This window comes from Vulpes vulpes, chromosome 10 (genome assembly GCF_048418805.1).
Source record: "Vulpes vulpes isolate BD-2025 chromosome 10, VulVul3, whole genome shotgun sequence".
In the NCBI taxonomy this organism is placed as follows: Eukaryota; Metazoa; Chordata; class Mammalia; order Carnivora; family Canidae; genus Vulpes; species Vulpes vulpes.
In genome coordinates this window covers 43,244,338-43,268,614 of record NC_132789.1, presented here as the reverse complement: position 1 = coordinate 43,268,614, position 24,277 = coordinate 43,244,338, and the positions used below count along the sequence as shown (strand labels likewise).

Below are 24,277 nucleotides of genomic sequence, written 5' to 3'. Positions count from 1 at the left end.
TCTGCTGCCCACAGGCTGAGTGACCCAGGCAAGTCCCCTCATCTCTCTGAGCCACCAGCTCTTTACCTGCAAGAAGAGGATGACTGGACCATGTCCCAGGGTCCTTATGAGGACTAACGAATGAACACCCAGAACTGCTTCTATAGTAGCCGGCATTGCAAGTGCATGAGGAGGGTTGGTGGCAGTTTTTTCCTGGTCTTGGTCTACGAGTTCTCTTTCTGCTTATTTGTTTGAAGCGAGGGCCTATCTGCAGGGACGGGGCAACGAGGGAGGTAGAGCTGTCCGCCCCGAGAGACAGGAAGGCCTATCTCCCTGGGACCACATGCTAAAGCACAGGGAAGCCGTGGGGCTCTGGGAGGCCCCTGCCTGGACTCTTCTCAAGCCCCGGAAGGGCTGGCACCTGCCCCAGCCAAGGGGGCTAGGCCTCACCCTTAACGTCCTTCCAGCTGACCTAGGAGGCCCAGAGCCTGAGTGTGATGGCATATTCCACCATCTTCTCTCTCTTCTATCGATTCTAAGCTCTCAGGAGGTGGAGACACTAGACCTGCAGACATGTGGGTGGGGCTGGTGACCCCAGCACGACGTCCTCGGGGCTGGGAAGAATGAAGGCCGCTCAGACTTCCACAAGAGCTGTGCCTCCAACCTGACCTTGAGGCCACAGCATCTCCAGAGGTCGAGACCTTCTGTTCCCACAGTGCGGTGGGGCTGAGCTCGGCCCCCGGGAAGCGGTCCTGAGCTGTGCACCCAGGGCAGCTCTGGCCCACTCCCAGGTGATTCCGGGAGTCAGTCACTCACGCCTCGTCCCTGCCACAGTATCTAACGCCATCCGCCGTCACTGAGGATGAAGAACATCCCAGGAAGGGACCCGGTCCCAGCTTCCAGACCCAGGAAGGCCAGATGTCTAGACTCCCAAACCAGATGTGCCTGGGAAGGCAGGATTTACAGGCACTGGTCGGCGCTTCATTCTCTGCTAGATCTTCCCCCTGCGCCACCTCCCAACCCCTGACACCAGACAACCTACACTGTCCTTGTAGGTGCCCCTCAGCCGTCACCTGGTCAAGGCCCAGGTGCCTAGCATCCCAGTGCTACCCTGGCCAAGCACAAATACAGGCTGTGCAGGGGCCTCCTACTCAGCGTCCCTGCTCAGAGCCTGGAGGCGGGTGGGAAGGCCGCGCATCTGTGTGGCCTAGTATCCATCCGGGCCTGACAGGTTGTTGGGCCTGTGTTGGCATGATGGGCCCCCAGCCACGGGAGCAGACAAGGACGGATGTTGTTAAAATGCGCCCACAGAGCTCTGGTGCCCCCACCGTGTCCCGGGGCCTAAAAGACATGGTCAAGCGAAGGGATTCACCGCAGATTTCCTGCCTGCACCACGTTAACTTAACTCTGGATAATGCTGCCCTCGAGATACACAGCCCCACTCGGAGGCCTCCAGGTGCCCAAAGGAGGGAGAGGCAGGAGCACCCGAACATGCCACTCACTGCCCATCCACTGCTGGGAGGGCACATCCAGGACCCCATCCCCTCTGTGACTCTCGGATTCAGTTTGGGTTGTCAGGCACTCGTCTACTGGGGCCTCGTTCGGTGCAGCTGCAGGGAACATGCAGGGGAATCAGGCTGGAGTGGGGCAGACCGGCTCAAACCCGCCAACCCCCCCTTCCTGAAGGGGTCCTTCTCCTTTTGAGGGCTCAGATCCCTCCCCTGGAAAGACAGAAGAACTACACCCACCTTAGGGATGTTGTAAGGGTTCAATGAGATGAAGAAAAAGGCCCAGGGAACACCTGCTCTTGGCATCAGGATAAAGAGGACTGGGATAAGGTCCTTGCCTTTGGGGAACCCCTGGTCCACGTGGGGGTCAGGGACCCAGCGCCTGCAGGGGCCCCAAGGAGCCCTACAGGAAGCAGGACCGCGAGACACGGACTTTGGAAATAAACGGCCCTCTCGCCCCGCATCTTCAGCATGTAGGATGGTAGAAACGCAGCTGCACCAGATGTTTCACCTTTCCCTCCTGATGCCGCTGCACGAAGAGCGCGAGCGTGGTGGCCAACGGCCCCGTCTCGCGGAATGCATTAGAAGGGCTGCGGCAAGTTGGGAAGGTGGCAAAGGAAGCCAGAAACCCAACATTTTATATAAAGCATCCCGAGCTTGGAATGTAGGCTGAGTCAATTTAAAAAAACCAATACAAAATAAATAAATAAATAAATAAATAAATAAATAAATAAATAAATAAATTCAAATAAAAAAACTAATACAACTTGGGAAGCTTGGATGGCTCAGCGGTTGGGTGTCTGCCTTTGGCCTAGGGTGTGATCCCAGGATCCTGGGATTGAGTCCCATGTTGGGCTCCCCGCAGGGACCCTGCTTCTCCCTCTGCCTGGGTCTCTGCCTCTCTTTGCAGATGGAAAGAGGTGAAAATGAAGAAGGAAGCTATGTTGAAACAAATACAAGTCAAAAGGAACAAAAATTACAAAGAACCATGCAGGAAGGAAAACAAACTATGTATTAATTTAGGATGGTTGAGTTACATTTAAATAAACCAAATGTGCTTTGTTAAAGTTCAAATGTGCAGCAGTAGCTTGGGTATTTTTGGTTTATATGCCCTCAAGTAAAAGAAAAGCAGAAAGGGTTAATCCTATTTTAAAACCATACTTTATTGTATTTTGATGAGATGTTAAATTCTCAAAAGTTTTATTAAAAATTGTACCAAGTAAAAAAAAAATAAAAATAAATAAATAAATAAATAAATAAATAAATAAATAAATAAAAATTGTACCAAGTTATTTTATGACATGAGGAGTTGTTTATGTTATAAATTTTTTGAAACACAATACCTACAATAAACTGGTATGGAATAATTAAAAAAAATAGTTGGAAGCAAACACAAGAGGTCCACAAGCTTCAACGTGGGCTCTGGGGTCACCAGGGGGATAAAGGGGAAGGAGATCATTTTCGCCCCCATGAGAAGTGCTGTAAAAAGGGGGCTGGAGAAAGGCTCGGGGAGGCCCAGGGAAGGTCATGCCACTGCCTGGGGGCATCCAGGGGAGGCTTCCCGGAGGAGGTGAGCCCACGCCAGAAGATGGAGTATGAGAAAGAAGAAATCGAGCAGGAGGCCGGAGGCGCAGGCACTGAGGGGGGAAGACGCAGAGAATGCAGGTGCACAGAGTCACAAACAGCCCCGCCTGCCTTGAGCTGACAGTGGTTCCGAGTGAGAAGAGGTTGATGCGGAGCCCGGCAGGACTGGCTGAGGGAGGCATCTGCAGGACCGGGGCAGCCCCCGCCCCAAAGGGGAGCCCTGAAGGCGGGGGCATCTTCCAGGCCACCACCCCCCGAGACGGGGGGCACTGGAGGCTTGCAGCTGCCAGGAAACAGCACCAAAAAACCCAGGTGCCATCGCTAGAAGAATGGGGACGGGCGAGGAGTGGGAGACGAGGGAGGGGCCAGGCTGGGACACACCTGGCCAGCGGCGGGAGTGGGAGCAAGAGATCCTCGGGGATCCGGGCAGCTGTGAAGACCCCTTTCCCAAGCTTTTTCCCTTTCCTAACCCAGACCGCTCACCCCATTTTCTGCCCAAATTTGGATAATAAGCGAGATTCAACAAGCACTCCCCAAGCACCCACTTTGTGCCAGGCACAGCCACAGGTCTCGGCAGCTGCCACGATGGTGGAGGAGAGTGATGGCACCGATGAACACCTCGGGATGCCTTCTCCGACGTGTGCATCGGGCCAGGTTCTGTTTCCTCATTGCTCAAGTGGGGACACAGTCCCTACCTCCTAGACTCGCTGTCTTCCATGAACGACTGTCAAGAAGATGCTTAGTGCAGCGTCTGGCACGTCGCAAGCCCGTAAGAGATCATCCTTCTCCTGCCGGGGAGCGCGGTAGCTGCACGTCAGCACTGGGGCTGGGGACAGAGACTGGGGCTGGGGGACGGAGACCGAAAGGGAAGCACAGCGCCCGCAGCCGGTGCCATGTGGGGCTCCCAGCCCAGGTGTGGGGGACCCCTGCCCCTGTCCCGTGGCCTGGGACCTCCCCCCTCCCACCTGCCAAGGAGAAGGAGGCTTCCATCCTCAACCACGGAGAAGCTCCTGGCCCCTCCTAGACTTCCGAGGGAAGAGCAGAGACAGACAGGGTCCCCTTCCCGAGCCTTCCGGCCAGGCTGTCAGAAAGGCCTAGGACTTGCAGGCCAGGCCAGGCCAGGTGACCAGGCGTCTAAGGCCCCTCTGCCTGCAGGGTGGGGGCAGGGGGGACACCGGGAGCTGCCCACCACCCCGGGGAGTCCTCATCACCCTGGGCACCAGGAGATGGACACACCCAGGGTCCTCTGGGCAAACTGGGGAACCGGCCATGGGACTGGAGGCCCAGCGAGCTTCCCGGATAACATCGAAGGCAGGCTCAGAATACGGGCGCGTGGCTCTGGGGAGGGTCCTCGCCTCTGCACGGCAGCCTGGGGGTCTCTAAGCAGCCTTCCATGCGCCCACGCATGTCCCTAGACTCCTTAGCTTCCTGGTGGCCTCCCAGCTTTCACCTTCACCCCCATGTAGTCGTTACTGGCAGCCACCAGGATGCCTTCCCAAAGGTACAGATCTGGTTATGTCGCTCCCTTCCTACAGTCCTCAAGGGCTCCCCAGTGCCCTTGAGGTACGGCCCAGCCCCCTCGCCTTGGCTTACAAAGCCTCAAACGAGGCCCACTCCCCAGGCCCTACTTTTCCACCTCCCCTTGTCTTCCCCCTATTCACACCGGACCTCCTTGAGGTTTGTTTTTTGTTTGTTTTTTTTACGTACAAGTCTGAAACACATAAGATTGCAGACATTTGGCCGCGTCCAACCTACAAAGTCGGGGGTTTCACATGGTTCCACTTCACGCAACGGTCTGCCCCTTGGGCATCTACACGTGCTACGTCCTCGAGCTGGGACACATGCCCCACTCGTGCGCATCCCCCGACCTTGCTGCGCCTTGGTCCTCCCTCGGCCTCAGCCCAAAGGTCACAGACTCAGGGAAGCCTTCCCTGAAGGGCCCGCAGGCAGCCCACGCAGCCCGTCCATAACACGCCCTGACCTTGGAGTGATGTCTGGTGTCCGTCTCTCCTGCCAGACTGCAAGCTCCACGAGGGCAAGGAGCACGTCTGTCTTGTTCACCCTTATGCTTCCAGAGCCCAGCACACGGCATGTGCTCAATGAAGGCTCGCTTGGCAAACAACCGCTCGTGTGCCCATGTGAACCAGACTGAGTCCCGCCCCGCCCAGCTGCGTGACCTTGGACCATCCATCTCCCCTACAGACAGCCATTCCTACATCTGCAAAAGAAGGTCCTCGCACCTGCCACAGAGAGGTGTGCAAACAACACTGCCACAGGCGCCAGTGCATCCGGCCTTATCCTGCTCAGAAACGTTGACGGGTCCTGCCTGGGGCTGGCTGCAGCCACCAGTCTCCTTCCGGACCCCTGGGCGTTGCCAACAGATGAACTGCCGCGGGAGGCATATGCAAAACAGAGAGAGACTGACCGTAACACCGTGGCTCACGACCACCACTCTGAGCTCTGAGTTGACAGAGAAGGCACGTTCCTCTAGGGCCACTTAGAAAGCCTGGGTTCTTGTAGCATCTCTAGCTGCGCAGCTGGGGATGCCTGGAATTTCACCCAGAGCCCCTCGGGAACATCCCTGGCCAATCTGTTCTTGATTACCTCCCATAACATGAAGCTTACTACTCCTCAGGTGGCTTACTTCATCTTCAGATAGCACTGAATATGAGACAGCTGGTGTTGAACCAGATTCTGTCTCCTTGGACCATCATCCCACTGGCCCCAGTGCTCTCTGCTGGGACTTCTAAGACCAGGTTTGCTCACCCCTCTACACAACAGCCTTCGGAGACTGAGAGATGACAACCTTCGCCTCCCCATCTCCAAGCTTTAGGTTTTCACCTCCCTCTCAGTCTCCATCCCTGCACTATGGGGCCAGCAAGGGCTAGACCTTATTCCTCTCCAGGTGGGGCCGACGCTGCTAGCCTCTGTGCTCAAAGAGTGGGGATGCAGGAGCTCCAGACCTTCCTCCCTGCAGGCCTCAGATCCAGACTCTGGGATCAAAGTAGTTCACAGCAAAAGCCACCTTTTGCCGGGTGAGTCAGGCTCAAAGGCTGCCGGCCCTCCCCAGCCTCTGGGGGAGATGGCTGCCCATGCTGACGGATCACTCCAATGTATTAGGTAGATAAAGAAATTGATTATTCCATAAATCACTGTCTCCATGAAAAAAAATCCCAATTTTTTTAAAAAGAAAATATTATAAATCTGCCCAAGCCCATGTGAGGGTAAGTGTAGCCATCTCAGCTTAATTGCTGGAGAGCTTCTTTGCTACGGCCCTAAGAAAAAGCAGTCCCTGAAGCTACTGGCTCCCAGTCGAGATGTTCCTTCCCAAACCCCACAAATGGCCATGTCATGTCATGGATGAGATGGATTTACATTGCAGCAGAAAGAATCTCAATCAGCCAGAAAGAAAAGCTTTCCCATCAAAGGAGACAGAACCATTTCTTTGGAGACAAAAGTCAGATGCTAACCCCGAGCCCTGCTTCTGCTCCCTGCGGACACACTCATCTGCCCCATCTAGAGAAGTTAAGGTTCCATTCTGACAAGAGACAGAGAATTGGCCAAAATGAGCCCAGGTGGGATGGGGTGGGGGTGAGGGGCCGAGGATGGGGCGTGACAGCTCAGGAGTGAGGAAACCCCCAGAACAATGGAAGCGACCACATGCTTTAGAAGGAGCAAGGCAAGAGGGAGCACACCTGGCTCCCCAGCGGGCTCTGCTGTGTAATTCTTACCTCGTGGCCCCTCCTCTCTGAGCCTCAGAGCTCCTCCCCAGCACCCAGGAAGGGCGAGGAAGATCCCAGCACGGGGCTCTGGTCTGAACTGCAGGTACCTACATGGGCAAGGAACCAGGGCTGTCATGGAAGGTCACCCCACACGGACCTAGCAGGAGGCCACTGAATCACCACCAGGTCTAGGGAGGTGGCTCCACGCCCCCAGACCCTCAACCCCCTTCCCCATGGCACTCTGCAGCACACAGAGGGGGCGCTCCATAAATATTGGGTGAATCAATGAGTCAGCCCAGAGTCCACATGAAAACAGCAGGAAAAAAAAAAAAGAAAACAGCAGGAAATAAACACTAAATTACAAACAGCATAAAAATAGCCACATTTCCAACGCAGATTTCTCTGATTCTGTGAATCCAAGCGGGAGAAGCAAAAACAAAAAACAAAAAACAAAACAAAAAAAAAAACCCCACAAAACCCATCCCCTGTTGATCTCTCAAGCCAGGGCCCTGAAGCAGCCCTGCCCTGTAGACACTAGAACCCACTTCCCCTCCGCCCAACCCGGATCTCTGCCGTGTGACAGCAAGGTGTCACCTTGCTTCCTACATCCTCAGGGCCCGTTTACTCAGACATCGCTCCTTGTTCAGAGGCACGAGCCATCTCCTCTGACTCCATCCTTCAAATGCTCTCAGACTCCTGCGGCCTTTGGCTTCTAAGCCGGGTGTTCCAGCTGACCTCTAGCACCTCAGTGACGGACAAAAGGTCCCCCTTTCTTGAGGCATGCTGAGGCCGCCGCTGAGTGACTTTCCTGTCTAGGAGAGACCTTTGTCAGTACCCAGCCCAAGCTCAAGGCGTTTCAGACGCATCCAGGTGGTGGAGCACCTGGTACTGCTGGGGTTCTTTGGGGAAAACCACAAAGCTGTGACACATTTAATTCCCATCACCTGAACGAGGAGTAATTTTATTTACGAGCAGAAAATACAGCTCTATTATAGGTATGCAGGGTTCCACAACTCAGGAAATAATAACACACAAAATACTTTTAAGAAATCACATTTAGCAGGATAAAAATACCTAGCACAAGCCTACTTACCAAATGCAATGTGAAAGATGATGCTGACAAGCTGAGCAAAGATGCTTGGTATCAGGTGTGATATTTGACAATAGAATGTTCACTCGTTTTGTCATCTGCAACTGCTCCCTAGCAGACAAGCTGTACAAGGCAGCAGAGGCTTAGGAACAATTTATGTGGGGCGGGGGGGGGGGCAGGTGTAGGAAAAAATTCTCTCTCTGCTCTTCATTTTCCTCTACTGTGAATTTCTCGATTTGAATGACCACAAACAATTGTTCTTGCTAGCCTACCGTGGGTCTGCTCAACACCTCAGCCCGGTTTGCGAACACCACAGTCCTAGAGGAATAGAATTCGGGAAAAGAATGCCTGTTTAGCAAGACCTTGCAACAGCCACGTCACCCCTGCTAGAAGAGTCCGCGGGCAGGTGGCGCCCACTCAGGACCCCAGGGCCCGACTGCTCTCCGTGGTGCTGAACACGGAGGCTGGCGTAAACCTTAATCTCCGGGCCTCTTGGGGGAACTGTGTAGTGGGTACCAATTATCTACCTTTCTAAACACACCTGAATCTGGTTTGGTATTTCTCCTTCAATGTGGAAAAAATGTTTTATAGGTCTGCTTTTCCACCTTGGAAAAATATAGTCTATCTCAAGACCGCAAATGTAAAGCTTCCACTGTGTGTATGTGTGTGTGTGTGTGTGTGAGAGAGAGAGATAGGAACGGGGATGGAGTTTTCTTAATAGACTGGGGGGTCAGAGACCCACGTTTGCATCTGATTTTCCCATGGCTCACCAACGGATGGGGCACAAAGCACGTCCCCCTTTTGGTCCTCAATGTCCCAATCTGTGAAAGGAAGAAGTAAGGACAGGTACAGTACTCTTGTAGCTTCAACATTTAGGGAGGGGGGGTCCTCCTTGTGTTCTGGTTCTTCCACGAAGCCCCAAATGGGATGACCTTGCCTGGCCTTCGTCAGCACCGAAAGACTTCCTGAAGCCAGAGAAGGACACAAGGCTCGGCTTCTCTTGCAACAGGCAAGGGATTCAATCTCTCTTGCTCAGCTCTCCCCCAGCCCTCCATCCCCATGGACCGGCCATAATTCAGCTAAACCTGAGAGTTCACCCATATTTTATTTACTGATTCGATGTTACGAGACAAGTAAAATAGACGGCTGTCACCTCTATTAAACTGGGCAGGAAAAATGGCCATGTAGGCAACAGGCTCTTTCTGCTCATAATGTGTCATCTGCTTCCTCGGGGAAGGAAGCAAGAAAGGGGAGGGCATGGCCTCAGGGGAGAGCCGGGTTCTGTCGTGTGCTAGAGGGGAAGCCCAGGCTCCACTACCAGCCTGTCCGGGCCTCACTCTCAGATACATAAATACGACAGACCCATCAGCCCAGTCAGCCAGGTACTGGGACCCCAGCTTAAGTCTTTGGCTCCCCACTGATCCAAAGGAAAGTCACTACAGTCATTTGTCAGGCTTGGAATAAAGAATGGCTGTTGAGCCACCCTGGGAAGTATGTGCTAGAGAAGCAAACCTCCAAGTGGTCATTTCTTTTAAGTACACAAGCACATCCACACGTAAGCATTCACACTCCCCAGAACCCAGACGATGCATGCATCCCCGGGGCTAACAGGCCCAGGCTGATGGTCTATACAGCCTGAACCTCCAGATTAGCTGTCAACACCTCTGCTTTACACAATGCTTGCATGGAGACCTGTTGTCTATGCATCCTAGTAGGAGTAAGTGATGTGGTAAAGACGGAAAATGGAGGGGCCGGACCGCTGGCTGGCCGCAGCGCACACGGCACAGCAACAGCCCTGCCTGCCAGCTGTCCTGAGCGGCCTGCCTATTAAGGATGAATCACAGAAGCTCTCTTTCCCGGTTCAGCTCCCAGAGGGAGCATCAGAGATGCTGAGGGGCCAGTGGGGAGGAGAGGCGGGTGAGGTCGTGAGCCTTTCTTCAGTTTCTTCTTGAAGTAGACAGCTCGTGGCTCCCTCGAGAGGAGACTCATCATGAGACGAACCAGACCAAGGATGTGAAGACCAATCTAGGCCTGCGAAAAGAAGGACTCACTCCTCTAAATATTCCAGCTCTGTCCAAGCTACCTACATGGACAGAGTCTGTGTCAGAACACCCATGACTCCACTAGAACTTTGACTTCGTAGAAGAATCGCACAATGTCTTTCGCAAAGTCCTGTTGACCAGAAGGAAGAAGTGTTGAGCTGAATAACAGGGCAGGTAGGTGGACTTTTATTCAAATGACTGTATTTGGGGCACCTGGGTGGCTCAGCGGTTGAGCGTCTGCCTTCAGCCCAGGGCCTGATCCTGGAGACCTGGGATTGAGTCCTGCATCGTGTTCCCTGCATGGAGCCTGCTTCTCCCTCTGCCTGTGTTTCTGCCTCTCTCTCTCTGTCTCTCATGAATAAATAAATAAAAATCTTTAAAAAACAAGTGACTGTATTTATAAATGCATTCATTTATTCAACAAATAGTTATTAGTTACTAGGTGCCATGCACTGTGCTAGACACACCGGATAAAGCGGTAAAAATAAGCCATCTGGGGCCACTGCTTGTATTGTCAGTGCTATGGCAAGGGAAGTACAGGGTGCTGTGTGGACCCACAGAAGTGAGTAGGAGTCAAGAAAAGCTTCTTGGAGGAAAAGACACCTTTGCTGAAACCTGAAGGATGACTCAAAGTTGTCGGGGAAGAACAGCAAGAGCAGAGGCCCAGGATGTGAAGGAAAGGCACAGTGCCTCCTGGGGACTTGCATGTTGTGCACAGTGGAGCAGAGAGTACATGTGAGGCAAGGAGGGACAGAGTCAGGACAGGTCAGAAGGGGCCTAAAAGCCAAAGGAAGCCAGTGGGGTTTTGAAGTTGGTTAAACTTTAGGATAGTGGATCCTAGATCCCTGAGTTAAGCCAACGGACTTGGACATTGGTCATCCCCTGTCCAATGTGTTGATGGCCGACACAGCTGAAGGGAGGGAAGGCGGGTTCCTCTCGGGCTCAGATGGCAGGGAGCATTCCAGATAACAGAAAGGGAGCCGCGGAAGCTGCACGATCCAGAACAGGGCTCTGTTCGTAGTATAGGCCCATACCCCATTAACCTCTCCGCCACAGACCCCTAGGAGGAAGAAGAGAGGGAAATTCACGTCTACCTCCTGAGGATGGAGAGACCTGAACAGGCTTTGGTGGTCCAGAAACAATGAGTGAGAATAACCGCCTGAAGGTTCAGTGATAGGATTTACTGAGGATAAATGACAGGTCCTGCCTTTAGGCTCAAAAGATCAACTGCCAAAGGGAAGATGAGAGAAGTTATAGATCAGCAGCGATGCCTGTGCAAAAGACCAGGTGATCCCCGAAGACCACCAGCTCAGCATAACTCAGCAAAGCAGAATGGCTGCTGAGGGGGCGGGGACGGTGATCTGGGTTGTACACGGAGACACGGAGGCCCAGGTCCGAGGAAGTGGTGCGCTTACTGGGTGCAACTCACAGGCAGCACGGTGGTTAGCTCTCAACACCATGGGGCAAGAGCGGAGCATCTTTTTTTTTCTTAAGAACTGACCATCTTTAACTTGGAGAAATTCAATTTGGAAAAATGCCTTTATGTTTCTGTAGGGTTGCCCTAGGAAGCAAATCCAGACCAGAATCAGTGGGCATGGTGATCCAACGTAAGCATAATAGATACCATCTGTTGAGTGCTTCCCACGGCTGTGGTCTAAACACTGTATATGCATTCACTCATTCAAATCCTCCTAACAACCCTGTGAGGCAGGTACTATCAGTACTATTACTATGAGAGATTAATTTGCCCAAGATCCCATGGGTGGGAAGTGATGGAGGCAGGCTTCGAACTCAGGCCAGCAGGTTCCAGAGCCTGTGGAATTATCCACAATGCTAGGGCATATTAATCCTCACAATGATCCCATGAGGTCAAAGCTATTGTTATTCCCATTTTACAGGTGAGGAAATCTAAGGCTAAGAAGTTAAGTGACCTACCCAAAGTGTTAGAGCCTGGGGCAGGAGAGGGTTTAAACTCAGACACATGGATCTCAGAACCTGTGCTCTCAACCTCCAGGTTCTATGGCCTTCATCAAAACTTCGGTGAGGCAAATTTTAGCGGAAAACATGCAACAAAGGTTGGAATAAGCCAAAACATTTGCAGGAAAGCACAAAAGAGGGTCCAGAGTAATGAGCTTCCTATCTCAGATGGTATTCAATCAGAGACCCGATATCCACCTGTAAGGAGGGGAGGAGATCCCTCCAGTGACTTAGACCAGTGGTCTTCACAGAGTAGTCCCCAGATGAGCAGCATCAGCATTATCTGGGGACCTGTGAAAAAATGCAAAATCCCAGGCCTCGCCCGGAAACCTACAGAATCAGAAGCTCTGCAGGGGGGACCCAGTGGTCTGTATTTTAAGGAGCACTCCAGGTGATTTTGATGCATGCTGATGTTTGAGAACCAGAGGCCTAGACTGACCCCTGGGGTCCTTTTCAGCCTAGAGTCTGTGATTCTCCACCACAGACAGGAAATGCGATGCACGGAGCCCTGGGAAGTCCTTGGCTCCCTGCTCCTGCTTTTCCGCCCAATTGGGCAGGCTTTTTGGAATATCGTATTCCAGTTCTGCAAAGCAGATGCAGGAAGGCTTTGCACAAGTCTCCCTCGTTCCCATATTTAAAGAGCTCATCCCTGCAGTTGTTCTGAGAACTCTATAAACGCCCTTCCATCAGCAGCCTGTCTGCATCAGTCCCTTTAACAGCGCAAGGCTTAATTGTCTCCTATGGATTGGAACCCTCTTCACACAAACTAGAATCTTCGCTCCTTCTCGCTCCCTTTTTTCCCCTGCCTTCCTTAACCACCATTCAGCATGGCACCAAAGGATTTGGAGTCGGAGCTGCCACTCCCCCCGGATCTCACTCCATCTCATTATCTCCGATCTGTATGATCACCATGGGGACTCTCTCCTCCCCGGCTCTTGCCGTGGCCTCATTACCTGATGTCTCCCAGCAGAGCCAGCAGTGTCTATCCCCTGGGGGCCCAGCCTCCAGCCGCAGACCCTCTCTGGGCTGCAGTGGTCTGCTCAAGACGCAAGATCGAACTCTACATCCAAGAAGGACCGAGGAGGACTGCCCGGATCAATTCCTAAAGAGCATCCCACCACTCTTCTCGGCTTCCGAATATATGCAAAATGCATTTCAACCCAAACGTTGCAAATATAGGGAAGAACCGGCACCCCATAGGCGGCAGGTATGTGAAAAATAGCAGGCCAGGAGGAGTCTGGGAGCTAACATACAGAAGCATCCTAAAAGGCACCCTTCTGTCTCCCTAACGTGGTGGGTAACTGTCACAGGCAACCCTACTGTCTCCCGTATGGGGGACACGGGTGTGTGGGCAACGGGTAAATGCCACGTATTGAGCTGCACGGACTGCTGAGCACCAGGGTCGGCAGAAGGCAGAGGGCACATAAGAAGCAGACAGCCTCAGAGCTCATAGTCTGATGGCAGAGACGTGGCCTCCACCTTTGGGGGATCCTTTCTCTCCCAACATTTATTAAACATCAGGTACTGTGCGAAGAGCTTTATAGACTTTATCTTCTTTAATACCCACACTAACTCTGGGAAGATGAATCAGTAAGGCTCGGCCATATGAAATTTTTTGCAGGTCAAAAACATCCGATTATGGTTCTGCTTGACAGTAAGGTTTCTATCTTAAAAACGAGGAAGCAGAGGCTCCGGGGTAAAGCGCCTTGCCCAGCGTCCCAAGGCACAGCCATAGTCAGATTCACAATCTAACTCAGATCCACCACATTTCAACAAACCCCAGACACGCCATGATATTTTGAGGTGCCGAGAGAGGAAAAACAAAATCCTGTAAGTAACCCCCGTTAAGATACAGGAGACACACCGATTTCAGAGATGTGAGAGGGCAGAGGGGGAAAGTCCATCTCAGAACCAATGAAATACAGTATCTGACGCCCCAAAAGCTCATTCTGCTTCTTGGTAGTGATGGCGGGGGAGGTACCCTTACGCCCTCTGGGCCACCTCCTTGTCCAACGGGGGAGGCAGGACACACAGGCGCTAGAGAAAGCCCTCGGCACAGCCACAGGCATAACCAGAGCCAAGGTCAGTCAGCCTGAGTAAACAAGGCACAGCGAGGGGTGGGGACGTGGGACAGTGACGTCTGGGGGAAGGGGAGCACCAGGCTCAGGGTAAGAGGCAGTGGGAACCCTGGACATCACTCCAAAGGAAATAAAACAAGGTAAGGTGGGTTCAAGTTGCTCTGGGCCTTGATGCTATAAAATGTGGCCAAGGGCTAGCAAAAACAAAATCAGAATGACCTGTGGTCCTCAAACCCAACCCCTCGGGCCGTGCCTCACTCCCACTCTGGCACAGGGTCTTGTCTCTGGGACACAGAGAGAAGCAGAAGATGGAGGTGACTCCAGGAGCAAACACAGGCGTTGGCCCCGGCCCCACGTTCAGGCCACTCAGGGGACAAAGTTGAGGAAGCGTAGACAGTGATGTCTCCATTCAGCCCCCTAGCCACCTCCCTCACCTCCCCCCTAACCCGGCCCTGTGCTGCTGCCAGACTCCCTGAATGGCACTGGGAGGAAATGATGATCTTCGGACGGTGCTTAAGCTTTTCTGAAAAGAAGTCACAGCCCTCTGACTCTGGGAGGCAGGCTGGGAGGTATCATCCCCATTTTACAGATGGGGAAATCGAGGCCTCAGAAGATAACGTGACCGCTCTGATTGTGCTTGTCCCAAATGTGTCACCTCTCTAGGGGCTCCCAGTGATGCAGTTGCCCCCACTTCCTAGAACGGCTCCGTGCCCAACAGCCACCCTCATCCCAGTCTCCCCGCGTCCCCCAGAAGAAGGAACATGGTGGACAAGAGGCGTAAATGTGAATTTGTCTCGGCTCTCGTAGAGGTGGCCTGGCGGAAGGGTGGCCTGGGCAGCTCTGGCACTCAGGCCCCCACACCAGACCCACAGCATGTGTGGGACAGCACAGGTTCCAGAGCCCGGTGTCAGTGGGCCTTACCCTCCTACTGTCCACCACCGGTCTCAACTCCCGGCAGGACAGGCTCTATTTAGAAGGTCGGAATGTGACTCTTGCTTAAGAGTAAGATGATCATAAAACCTATTAGCCTGGAAAGGATGTTGGAAGAGGGCGGGGATGGGACTGGGGAGGGGAAAGGGAGGTGAGGGAAAAGGAAGATCGAAGAGCAATTCACCAACCACCTGCTCTTGCCAGGTCACTGGCTGGTGATGGAGATGAGGGGGAGACACAGACACGGGGCCTTTTCCTCAAGGCTCTGAATCGAGGTCTTTGAGGACAGCCTGGTGGCTGCCAGGGGGATGTGGAGGCTGGAGTCCCCAGAACAGAGAGATTCCTATTGGGGGACTAGCCATCCCCAAGGGAAAGTCCATCCTTTATCTCAGGTTGAACTGGAGCGTTGGTCAGAGTCCAGAAGCCCGGACAAGGTGGGATGTAGTCATTGGAAGCACGAGTGTTGGCGGGAGGGGTGAGAAAGACCACGCACCCTTTCCTCTAGAGGAAGCACATCGGCCACGCGGCCCATCAGCACGGACAGTGTGACTCTGCAAACTAGCACTGGCAGGGTTAAATGTCGCGGAACCCACACAGCCGTCTCCAGCACCAGGCACCACAGGGCCCAGCCCGAGGAGGCCACACACAGCCCCCCGGAGCCATGCAGTGGGGGTGCTCCATCCAGCGCCCCTGCAAACCGGTGCTTTCCCACCTTCCAACCACACGGACAGTCAAACACACAGGACCAGGAGTCGGGCAGACAGGGGTTCTTATCCTGCATCTCCCACACTGGCCGTGTGATCCTGGCCAAGTGACTTTGACAAGCTTACTTTCCTTCTGTGCAAAATGGAAATAACTCCCACGGGGTGGCGAAGCCTGAAGAAGATTTGGGGGGGAGGGGGAATGTGGCAGCTGCATTTATTGAGCACTTACTATTCACCCACATTGCTAGTTGGGAGTCTGGAGCCCCGGGGTACCTGGCACCTGCTAAGTGCTCCTTAAATGACGGCCCTGGTGGCGTCCATGTTGCTGTGCGTGATGCTGACGTCGCTCCAGCCCCAGGTGGGGTCCCAGGCAGGAGACACCGATGCCTCAACACAGGCACACTGCCCCCTGGTGCTGCTGTCCGGGAATCGGCATCTGGCAGACGAGCTATTGCAGTGAAGGAGCCCGGGATGCTGTCTGCACCAGGCCCCGGGCCCATCCATCCTTCCTTCCTTCCATCCATCCATCCATCCATCCACCATCCGGTGCCCCAGCCGCATCACACCAGCATCAGGCGGACGAACCCTGCTCCTGGAACTTCGGTCCTCCTTGCTGCTGGGCAGGGCCTGGAGGGCTCCAGGCTCTCTTCCGCTGCTGCCGCCGTTGCCCAGCCAAATGGAGCACCGGCTCTCGCCTCTCTGCAGTCCCTCTGGAGGGTCCAGGGCAAACAAGGTGGGGCTCAGGCTGAAGCCACAGGAGGCAGGGCAGCTGTCTGTAACAGGATGGAGGAAGCTGGGCCTCAGCAGATCAGAAGCAAACCCAGCTGCTGAGTACAACCAAGTCTCCTCCGAAAAGGGCACCCACCCTAAGCAGCCTCCGCCACCTCCCCTGTATGTGGATGGCCTCGTGCCCCTGCCCCCGGAGGAGGAGGGAGACTTCTAATGTCCACAAGGGAACCTGTGCTTCCTCTCCCTGACCCCTGAGGGGGCTCCGTTTCCTAGAGCAGGGACACCAAGTGGCTGTGGGAATACGGGAGTTCAGGGGGGCTCATGGGCCCCAGAAAGGATCCTCAAAGCAGCTAAGCAGCCTTGCATTCTCGAAGGGGTGGGGGACTGCAGGGTTGCCCCTCAAAGCCCTTTCAAAATAGCACAGCGGGCTGGACTTCTGAAGTCAGCTGTCGCGCCAGCAACAGGGGGATGCAAGTGACCTTGGAAGAGCCCAGTCAGGACACAGTGGCGGGCTCACCCTGCAGAAACCACCTCTAAAAAACCCCAGATCATCTTGATGTCAAATGACTGCTTAGCGCAGTGCGAAGCAGGCATCAAGTAGAAATTAAACTCCAGCTTGAGGAGGAGGCAAGCCCAGACTGACAGGAGCGGCTGGGCTGGGAAGTGGAGGCAGAAATTCCTCAAGTTAATGCCTTCCAAGGCCCCTTGGGCCACTCCCAGGTCTTGTCTGAAGCTATTTACTTCCAGGGGGGAAAACCCTATTGATCTTCATTCAGCTCCTGTCTGCTCCTACTAGGCGGCAATGTCTCAGCGCATCACCAGTCACGGTAAGAAATTCCTCATTGTTTTACACGCGGCTCCCAAACTCGGGAGATGAATGTTAGGACCGTTTGGGTGAACTGATGGCAAAAGATTGGACGGACAGACGGGGCTGGTTGGGGCACTCTGAGGGAGGGGCTCTCATTCCCCAGGGACGGACTGCTGCGCTTGCCCGCTGGGCCCCCCATTCCAGGCTCGGGGCCTTGAGGCTCCTCTGATCTGCCCTGTTCTGCTCTGTCTGTAGATGCTCTGAGAGTCCCGAATGGAGCCAGCCCTTCCCTGCCACCCCCACCCCCACCACATACACCTGCTTTATGTCTCTGCAGTCATTTGGCTCCAAACCTCCCCCTGGCTGGCTAGAGATCATCACCAGCCACTAGAGCTCCCCAGCTGCCGCCACCACTGTCTGGTTCCCTTTTCAAGTTCCAAGCTGGCCTCGTAGTACCAGGGAGCCTCGTGGAACCGTGAAACCCACGATGACACGGACAGCACTGCACTCGGACATACTCTGGAGCCACGGAATATCCCAAACCATCGCAGCCAACCCAACAGTTCACAGGTGGGGAAACTGGGAGAAGGGGCAACAGTGTGATTTGACCGAAATGGCTCAGTAAGCGGGAAGATGACGGAGCAGGAAACCCAGGCTTCCTAGCTCCCGGCCTTGGGCCCCTGCACTTCAGCTTCTAGGTCATGCAGCCAGGTCCACATGAGATCACTGAAGCCCATCTGGCTGAGGGGACCCCTGCATTAAATGGCTTTCCATGAGTTAAGACCAGAATCTGTCTCCACAATAATAACGATGATAACAGTAATAATAAAACGCCGAACAATATGCCTTGAAAACCTTCAATGAGCAACACTTGATAATCACACGCAGATACATCTTCCACATATTCATATAAAATAATCAATGATCATTTTTTCCCGCAGACTACAATCCAATTACTCTCTCTCCCTCGCTCTCTCCCTCACTCTCCTTTGTTACTTGCAAACCATCCAAGCAATCAATGCCTTGACCTCTCCCTCTGATAGACACAATTACAAAAAGACAGAGCAATGCAATTCATCTATTCAAGATGGATTGTTTGAACACTCTGTCACACTGCTGAGCTATCCATCTCCTTGTCTAAGAGGAAATTTCAGCCCCCAAAAAAAGGCACAAAGAAAGGGGCGGGTACGCTGCTCTCTGGCCCAGAGAGCCCCTCAGACACCTGCAAGAAAACCCTCTCCCAGGCTGGTGCTTGGGGATGCCTGCTGCTACAAGACTCGGTTCCAGGCACAACGGGAGCCCATCCCGGGAACCAGAAACACCCAGCACACTCCAAAGCCCAATTTCCAGGACCTCAATTCCCGCGGCCCCGGTCAGAGCCCTGGAAACCCACGGGTGGATCAGAAAAGGGAGATGGTGTCGGACACAGCCAAGGCGGTGTGTCTGGGTTTCGGCATAGGATTGTGTGTGTGTGTGTGTGTACGTGCGCACTTGTGCACGCGCTCCCATGATGTCCACTGTGGTTCCCTGGCTCCAGCTAAGGCTCCAGCCTGGGCTCAGAAGGATGGAAGTTCAGCTCCCCAGGAAGCTCCAGAGAAGCCCAGAGGCCTCAGAGCCTTCTCATCCTCCGTCCAAGCTGGCACAGCTCTGGCGGTCACGTTTGGCATCCGCACAGCACCCCAGTCCTCGGGCTGGGAATCAAATGGGGCAGGGCTCTCAGATATAAATGGCTTGGGCCGACACGCTAATTAATCCTGGGGCTTAATACGAAGAAGATTAGAAGAGAGGAGGGCTTTGCCATCCTTAATTGCATTATTACAAGCTGAACCCAAGAAAGGGCAGGCAGGCTGGGGCTTCCCCTCAGAGCGGTGAGGAGCCCCCAGTGCAAGCTGATTCCATAGCAAGAGGGGGCAGGTAAGGATACATCATCCTGCCCCTCCTTCGCTCATCCTTCTGGGGCTGTCCTCATCTGCTCCTGACTTCCAGGGCCCCCAAAGACCTCCATCCCTGAGGCTGGGCTAGGAGTGTACCCAGCTCCCCGCCGCCCCCACCCATGCAGGGGGAAGAACCATGGAAGAGGAACCTGCAATGCGTGGGATGGGCACATAGCACCTTTTAGGTCTCCCCTCCTTTCTCCCAAGGGCACCCTACCATGTAGGCCCCTGAAAAACCAAGGAAAGAAGGAAGGAGGAGATAAAAGAAGTGCTGGCCCACTACTAAGGGACCACCTGCCCCTGGATGGGTGACCAAACCGGGGAACTGGGGCCGGCAAAAGAGCCGAGATAGAAGAGGTTTCTGGCTTGCCAAGAGCAGCCCCGGCTGCAAAGGGTTAAGCGGGACCGTGGGGGATGTCCCCAGAGCCCCTCACTCCCGGACTCCTCTGCCTTCTGGTGTGAGTTGCTGGGGGTCCCAGGAATGGACTGAAAGACCCCAGCGTGGACAACAGCGCTAAGGGCTGCGCTCTACCCCCATCCGGATTGTTTATAGTTCAAGACATTGTGGGATCCAAGAGTGAGCCTCAGAGACAGACCCCCTCACCCCCAGATTCCTGACCGCCTCCTAGGAAAACCCGACCTAGGTTCCCCGCACCCCCTCACCCTCTAGCAGTCGGTGCCTGGAGAAGAGCCACAACGAAGGACGGTGGCTCCGGCTCAGCAGAGCTCTGGCTGCCTTGTGCCGGCTGCTGGCGGCGGCGCCTCGCGAACCCAGGCGGCCCAGGTCTCCGGCCTGGAGGCGGGCGCGGGGCCTGCGTGGCCGAGCTCCCGCGTGGCCAGGCCGGGCCGGCACCCCGAGCCCCCCCCCCCCCCCCGCCCCCGCATCGCCGGGAGCGCTGCCTGCAGGGCGCCTGGGGCGGCCACAACAAAGTTAAAGCCCGGAGTAAGAGTCTCCGGCGGCGGCGGCTGGAGAGCGGAGATGCCAACCCCAGAAAGCCTGCGCGCAGCCCCGCCAGCCGCCGCCAGCTGCGGAGGGATTTCGGCTAACTTTAAAACACGCTCCCTTCCCCCCTCTCACCCCGACCGACCCACCTGGGGCTGCCCCTTCTCTGCCCCAGGTCCCAGGTCGCCGGTCCGCAGGCCTCCCCCTCCACGCCCGGAGAGAAGACCCAAAGCCCCCCCCCCCTCCATCCTGCGCAGCGGCCCCCGCGTCCCGGCCGCTGGAGCGGTGCCCCCGGCGCAGGAGAGGGGCCTGCGGGGAGCCAGGAGGGAAGAGAAGTTGGCGCCTTCCCCAGGGTTCCCGCGGCGCGGAGAAGCCGGGTCCCAGAACTCGGGGCGGCCGCGCAGGCTGGCAGTCGCCGGGAGGTGGGAGATGGGAGATGCGCCCGCGCCCGGGCCGGGGCTGGAACGCTCCGTTGCTCTCCATCAGCTCTGGCCTCCCGCGAGCGCGCCAAGGGCCCCTCGCCCGCCGCCGTCTCCCCACTAAGTGAGGCCCGTGACCCCGGCTTTGCAACTTTGTCCTCCCCAGAACGACCTCCCGGTGGTCACCTGCTCCCCCCACCAGCCCCTGGCAGCCTGGAGAGAGGTCGGGGGAGGAATAAACCCTCTTGGGATCGCGTTCCTCGGCGCCCCCACCCCACCCAGCTCCATCCCCGCCGCCGCCCGGGCGCAGCGAGACCCCGGCTCCGGGGAGCCCTTACCGATCCGGATGACGTGGGGCATCCCGCGCGAGTCCGGGATCCAGAAGGCGCACACAAGGAGCCCGGCCCAGTATTCCCAAACCAGACTCCGGGGGCGCCGCCGGGGAGCGGTCATCGTTGGGCGCCGCCGAGCGTGCCCGGGGCGCGGCCGTGGCGGGCTCCCCGGGGCGGCAGCTCTAGGCGCGGGCGCGCAGCAGCCCCCGAGGCGCCGCCTGGCCCAGCTGCCCGGCTCCCGAGCGCCGCTGCGAGTGGGGGGCGCCCCGCGGCGCCGCGCACATCTTACTGGGGGGCCGCCCCGCCGAGCCCGCCCCGCCCGGCTGCCGCCCACGGGCCGCCCGCGAGCGCGCGAGGCTCCCGGGCTCCGCTCGGACTGCGCTCGGGCTCGGCTCCCGCGCGGGCTGCCACCTGCCCCGGCTGCCGGGCGCTGGCGGGCGGGCTGCACGCGTCTCTCCGGCCGCTCCTCCTCCAGCCGCCGCCAAGGCTACCGCCCGGGCTCGCACAAAGCCCCGGAGTGGAGTTGCACGCGCGCACACACTCCCTCCCAGCCCCCTCCCCGCGCCCTGCCTCCCGCCGCCCGCGCTCCCTCCGCGCACTCCCCCGCGCACACACGCACTTCACACTCACGCCCGCCGAGGCGCACACTCGCGCGCTCACACCTGCGCAGGGGGCGGGGGTGGCGGGGACGGGGACCCCGGGCCCGGTTCTCAGGGGGACGCCCGGAGAGCGAGGACGCCCCCCTGCCTCCCAGCTGTCCCCATCCGCCCCGCCGCCCCCCAGCCAGTCCCTACAACTGCGAGGGCACGGAGCCGGGGAGCCGGGCGTGCAGCGACAGAGCTGGCACCGCGAGCCGGCGACGGCGGCAGCCTGGCGGCCCGACCAGCTGGAGGAGACGCGCCCGCCGAGCGCAGGGACGCGCAGCCCGCCGTCTGCGGAGCCTCGCCTTCCCGCTCCCACGCAGCGGGCGCAGGCTGGACGGCGGCGGGAGCGCACGCGGGGGCCGCGGCCCCACCGAACCCGCCCTCCGAGCACCCGCCCTCCGAGCTGGGGCTGGGGCTCCGGGGAGACCGAATTCAAACAGAAGTGTCCGCCGCGCTGGGCTGGGGATGCTGCGGGGTCTGCTAGGGGCGGGCCTGGCCCGCGGACCCTCTGCGGTGGAAGGTGGCACTTGCCAGCGCCCTGCAGCCCCCGCGGTTTCCGAGGCCAAATCCTGAAGTCCGGAGGGCATCTGAGATGCACCTGGGACTTCCCATCCTCGCGTTCCCCCAACCGTGCAGGAGGCGCTAGCCCCCTTCCCCTTGCCTCCTGAGAAGGATGCAGAGACACCGGCAGTGGTCATGTCATTGCCGTGGGAGGCAGCAAGACCCACGGGTGGGGGGGCGGAGAGGAGGGGAGCAAGCTAGAAAGGGTTAAAAAAAGGGGGGGGAACCTTGTTTATTAGCAATAATAAATTTTTTTTTCAAGTGGCGCTGGGTGTCGAGGGAAAGAAAGGGCTGTGGAGCGAATCTGGAGCAGGAGGCTGGGAATTACGCACTTAGGCGAGTTTAATGACCTTTTTGACAGAGACAAAGCGCCCGCCGGATACAGTAGATAAATAAACGGATCTGTCACCGGGCAGCGGCTAGGCTGTGTGTGGATTTATTTTTCTCATTTAAATAATTTGATCTATTCCATCATTCCCAATCTCTCCCATTTGCCAGCTGTCTGGTAAGAGCATGGCCCCCAACATCTGAAAAGCAAATCTTTAATTTTCTTACAAATAGACTATCAGTCCAGCCCTACCCCGGCTGTTAATTTGCCCCGTCTTTTCTTTCCCTTCCCTTCCGTTCTGGAAGTAGGGGACGTGGGCTTTGTGTGAAGATGTGAACGTTGCAGCGTGGCCAATCCTGCCAATTGGAAGGGGACTCCCTCCCACCTTGCGGGGGAGGCAGCTGTGGCGGTGGGAGGAGGATTTCCCAGGCTCTTCTGAGAAAGGGAAGAGGTGTGCAGTCTTGAGGCCGTCCTCTGGCACCGGACAGCCAAGAGAGGCTACTAGGCACCGTCTCTGCCCGACTTGGGCCTTCCTCACCCCGGAGCAGGAGCGGCTGGTTTCCCAAGCAGCCACTGGAAAATGTTGCCCAAGAGACCAGGGGGAAGGACATGCAGACCAGAGCCAGAGAGGCAGCAGCTGCCACCTCTTGATAGAGAGTAATGGGCCCAGGTGGGTCCCAGCAAGGAGGAAGCACAGGAGAGGGGAGCAGAAGGCCCCCCCCATACAGCTGGGGGAGTCTCTTCCTTGAAGAAGTCACACCCCAGCCCTATTTAACCTGGTTTAGTTACTCCAAGGAACCAAAAAAGTCCTGGCTCTTCTCTAAGGAAGGATATCCGGTGCCCTGATGGGGGGAGAGGAAAGGGGATTTGGCAGGACCTGAACTCAAGGCAAAAGATGCGGGGGGGGGGGGGGGGGGGGGGGCGGGGGGGGGGACTCAGAAGGCATCAGCAACTAGCAGTCCTCCAGGAGGGTTAGGGGGTGGGGAGGAGGGGAGAGCCTGGGTGCTGATTCTGTTTGGTCATCCTGCAAGCAGCCTCTTGCCAGGAGAGGGGTCGAGTGCAGAAAACTGGTGGCACATGGGCAGGGAAACGGGGAAGCAGAAAGGGAAAAGGTGGGGAGGGTCTCCTCCAGGGAAGGGAATGGGCAGATTTGCACCCTAGATTAGAGCCTTGTGAAAGGCCAGGAGAGGGAGGGATGAGAGGTGGGGAGCAGGGGGAGAAGGAGCAGCTCCCAAGAAAGCCCGCACAAGGGAGGCCGAGGGGGAATCGGAGGGGACCCTGTGACCCTGTCCCCTGCAGGCCCCTCGCCATTTCCGGGGGAGCAGCACAGGCTCGACGTGGCTCCTGCCGCATCCCAGAGTGGGCGGGTGTTAGCGGGTGCTGCGGAAGGAGGCTTCCCTCTGCTGCCACGTTGGCTGCGGTGGGAAACAGCCTCCAGCTGCAGAGGCTGTGGGGCTCCGTCACGGGGCCGCAGCCCGGGGGGAGCCCTGGGGTCCCAGGGATGCTGGCTGAGCCGGCCGGGCGCGGGCCCTTACCACGGACCTAGCTGCGAGGCGTCCTGGGGCGCAGGGGTCTCCCAGGCCGGCAGCACCTGCTCCCTCCCAGGCTGGGGAAGGGTGCGATGCTTTACAACAAAACACCAGCGATGATACCCTTGACTGCTGGTATTTATCACGTTTTCTATATTCAGACGAGGTACTCACTCCCCATACCCCGCAGCTGGCGTAGCTGGCGTGCATCCCTTCCTGTAACCCTGCCCCGCCTGCTGGCTTAGGATCCCTGGGGTTTTCAGTTTACAGTAAGGACCCCGAGCCTCGAGCCTCGAGCCTCGGGGAGGTTAAGAGGCCCAAAGTTACACAGCTAGGATGTGACCTCCCTCCCTCCCTTCCTCCCTCCCTCCCCTTCTCCCTTCTTCCTTTCCCCCTCCTTTCCCTCCTCCCTTCTTCTCTCCCTTCCCTTCTCTCT

The 24,277-nt window shown here is 56.5% G+C and overlaps 1 protein-coding gene and 1 long non-coding RNA gene across 5 annotated transcripts in view; one reads left to right on the top strand and one right to left on the bottom strand.

Annotated features, from left to right (window-relative positions):
• The window catches only part of GRIK3 (glutamate ionotropic receptor kainate type subunit 3), a 220,951-nt gene extending 199,430 nt beyond the window's left edge, over positions 1–21,521 (bottom strand). The window contains exons 1-2 of one of the 4 annotated variants that reach the window (XM_072723805.1): positions 20,786–20,928; positions 16,200–16,387 (exon numbers count right to left, since the gene is read on the bottom strand). Coding sequence is in view for 2 of the 4 variants with exons in the window: in XM_025991732.2 (XP_025847517.1) it covers positions 20,786–20,900 (115 nt within the window). In the remaining 2 variants the exon portion in view is untranslated. Of the gene's footprint in view, positions 1–15,843; positions 15,872–16,199; positions 16,388–20,785; positions 21,251–21,441 lie in introns of those variants that run through there. The other 3 variants (XM_072723806.1, XM_025991732.2, XM_072723804.1) reach the window with 3 other exon arrangements.
• On the top strand, positions 16,381–18,005 carry LOC140594186 (uncharacterized). The gene is made up of 2 exons (XR_011994783.1): positions 16,381–17,170; positions 17,489–18,005. It is a non-coding gene; the product is annotated as an uncharacterized lncRNA (long non-coding RNA).
• Positions 21,522–24,277: the final 2,756 nt, after the last annotated feature.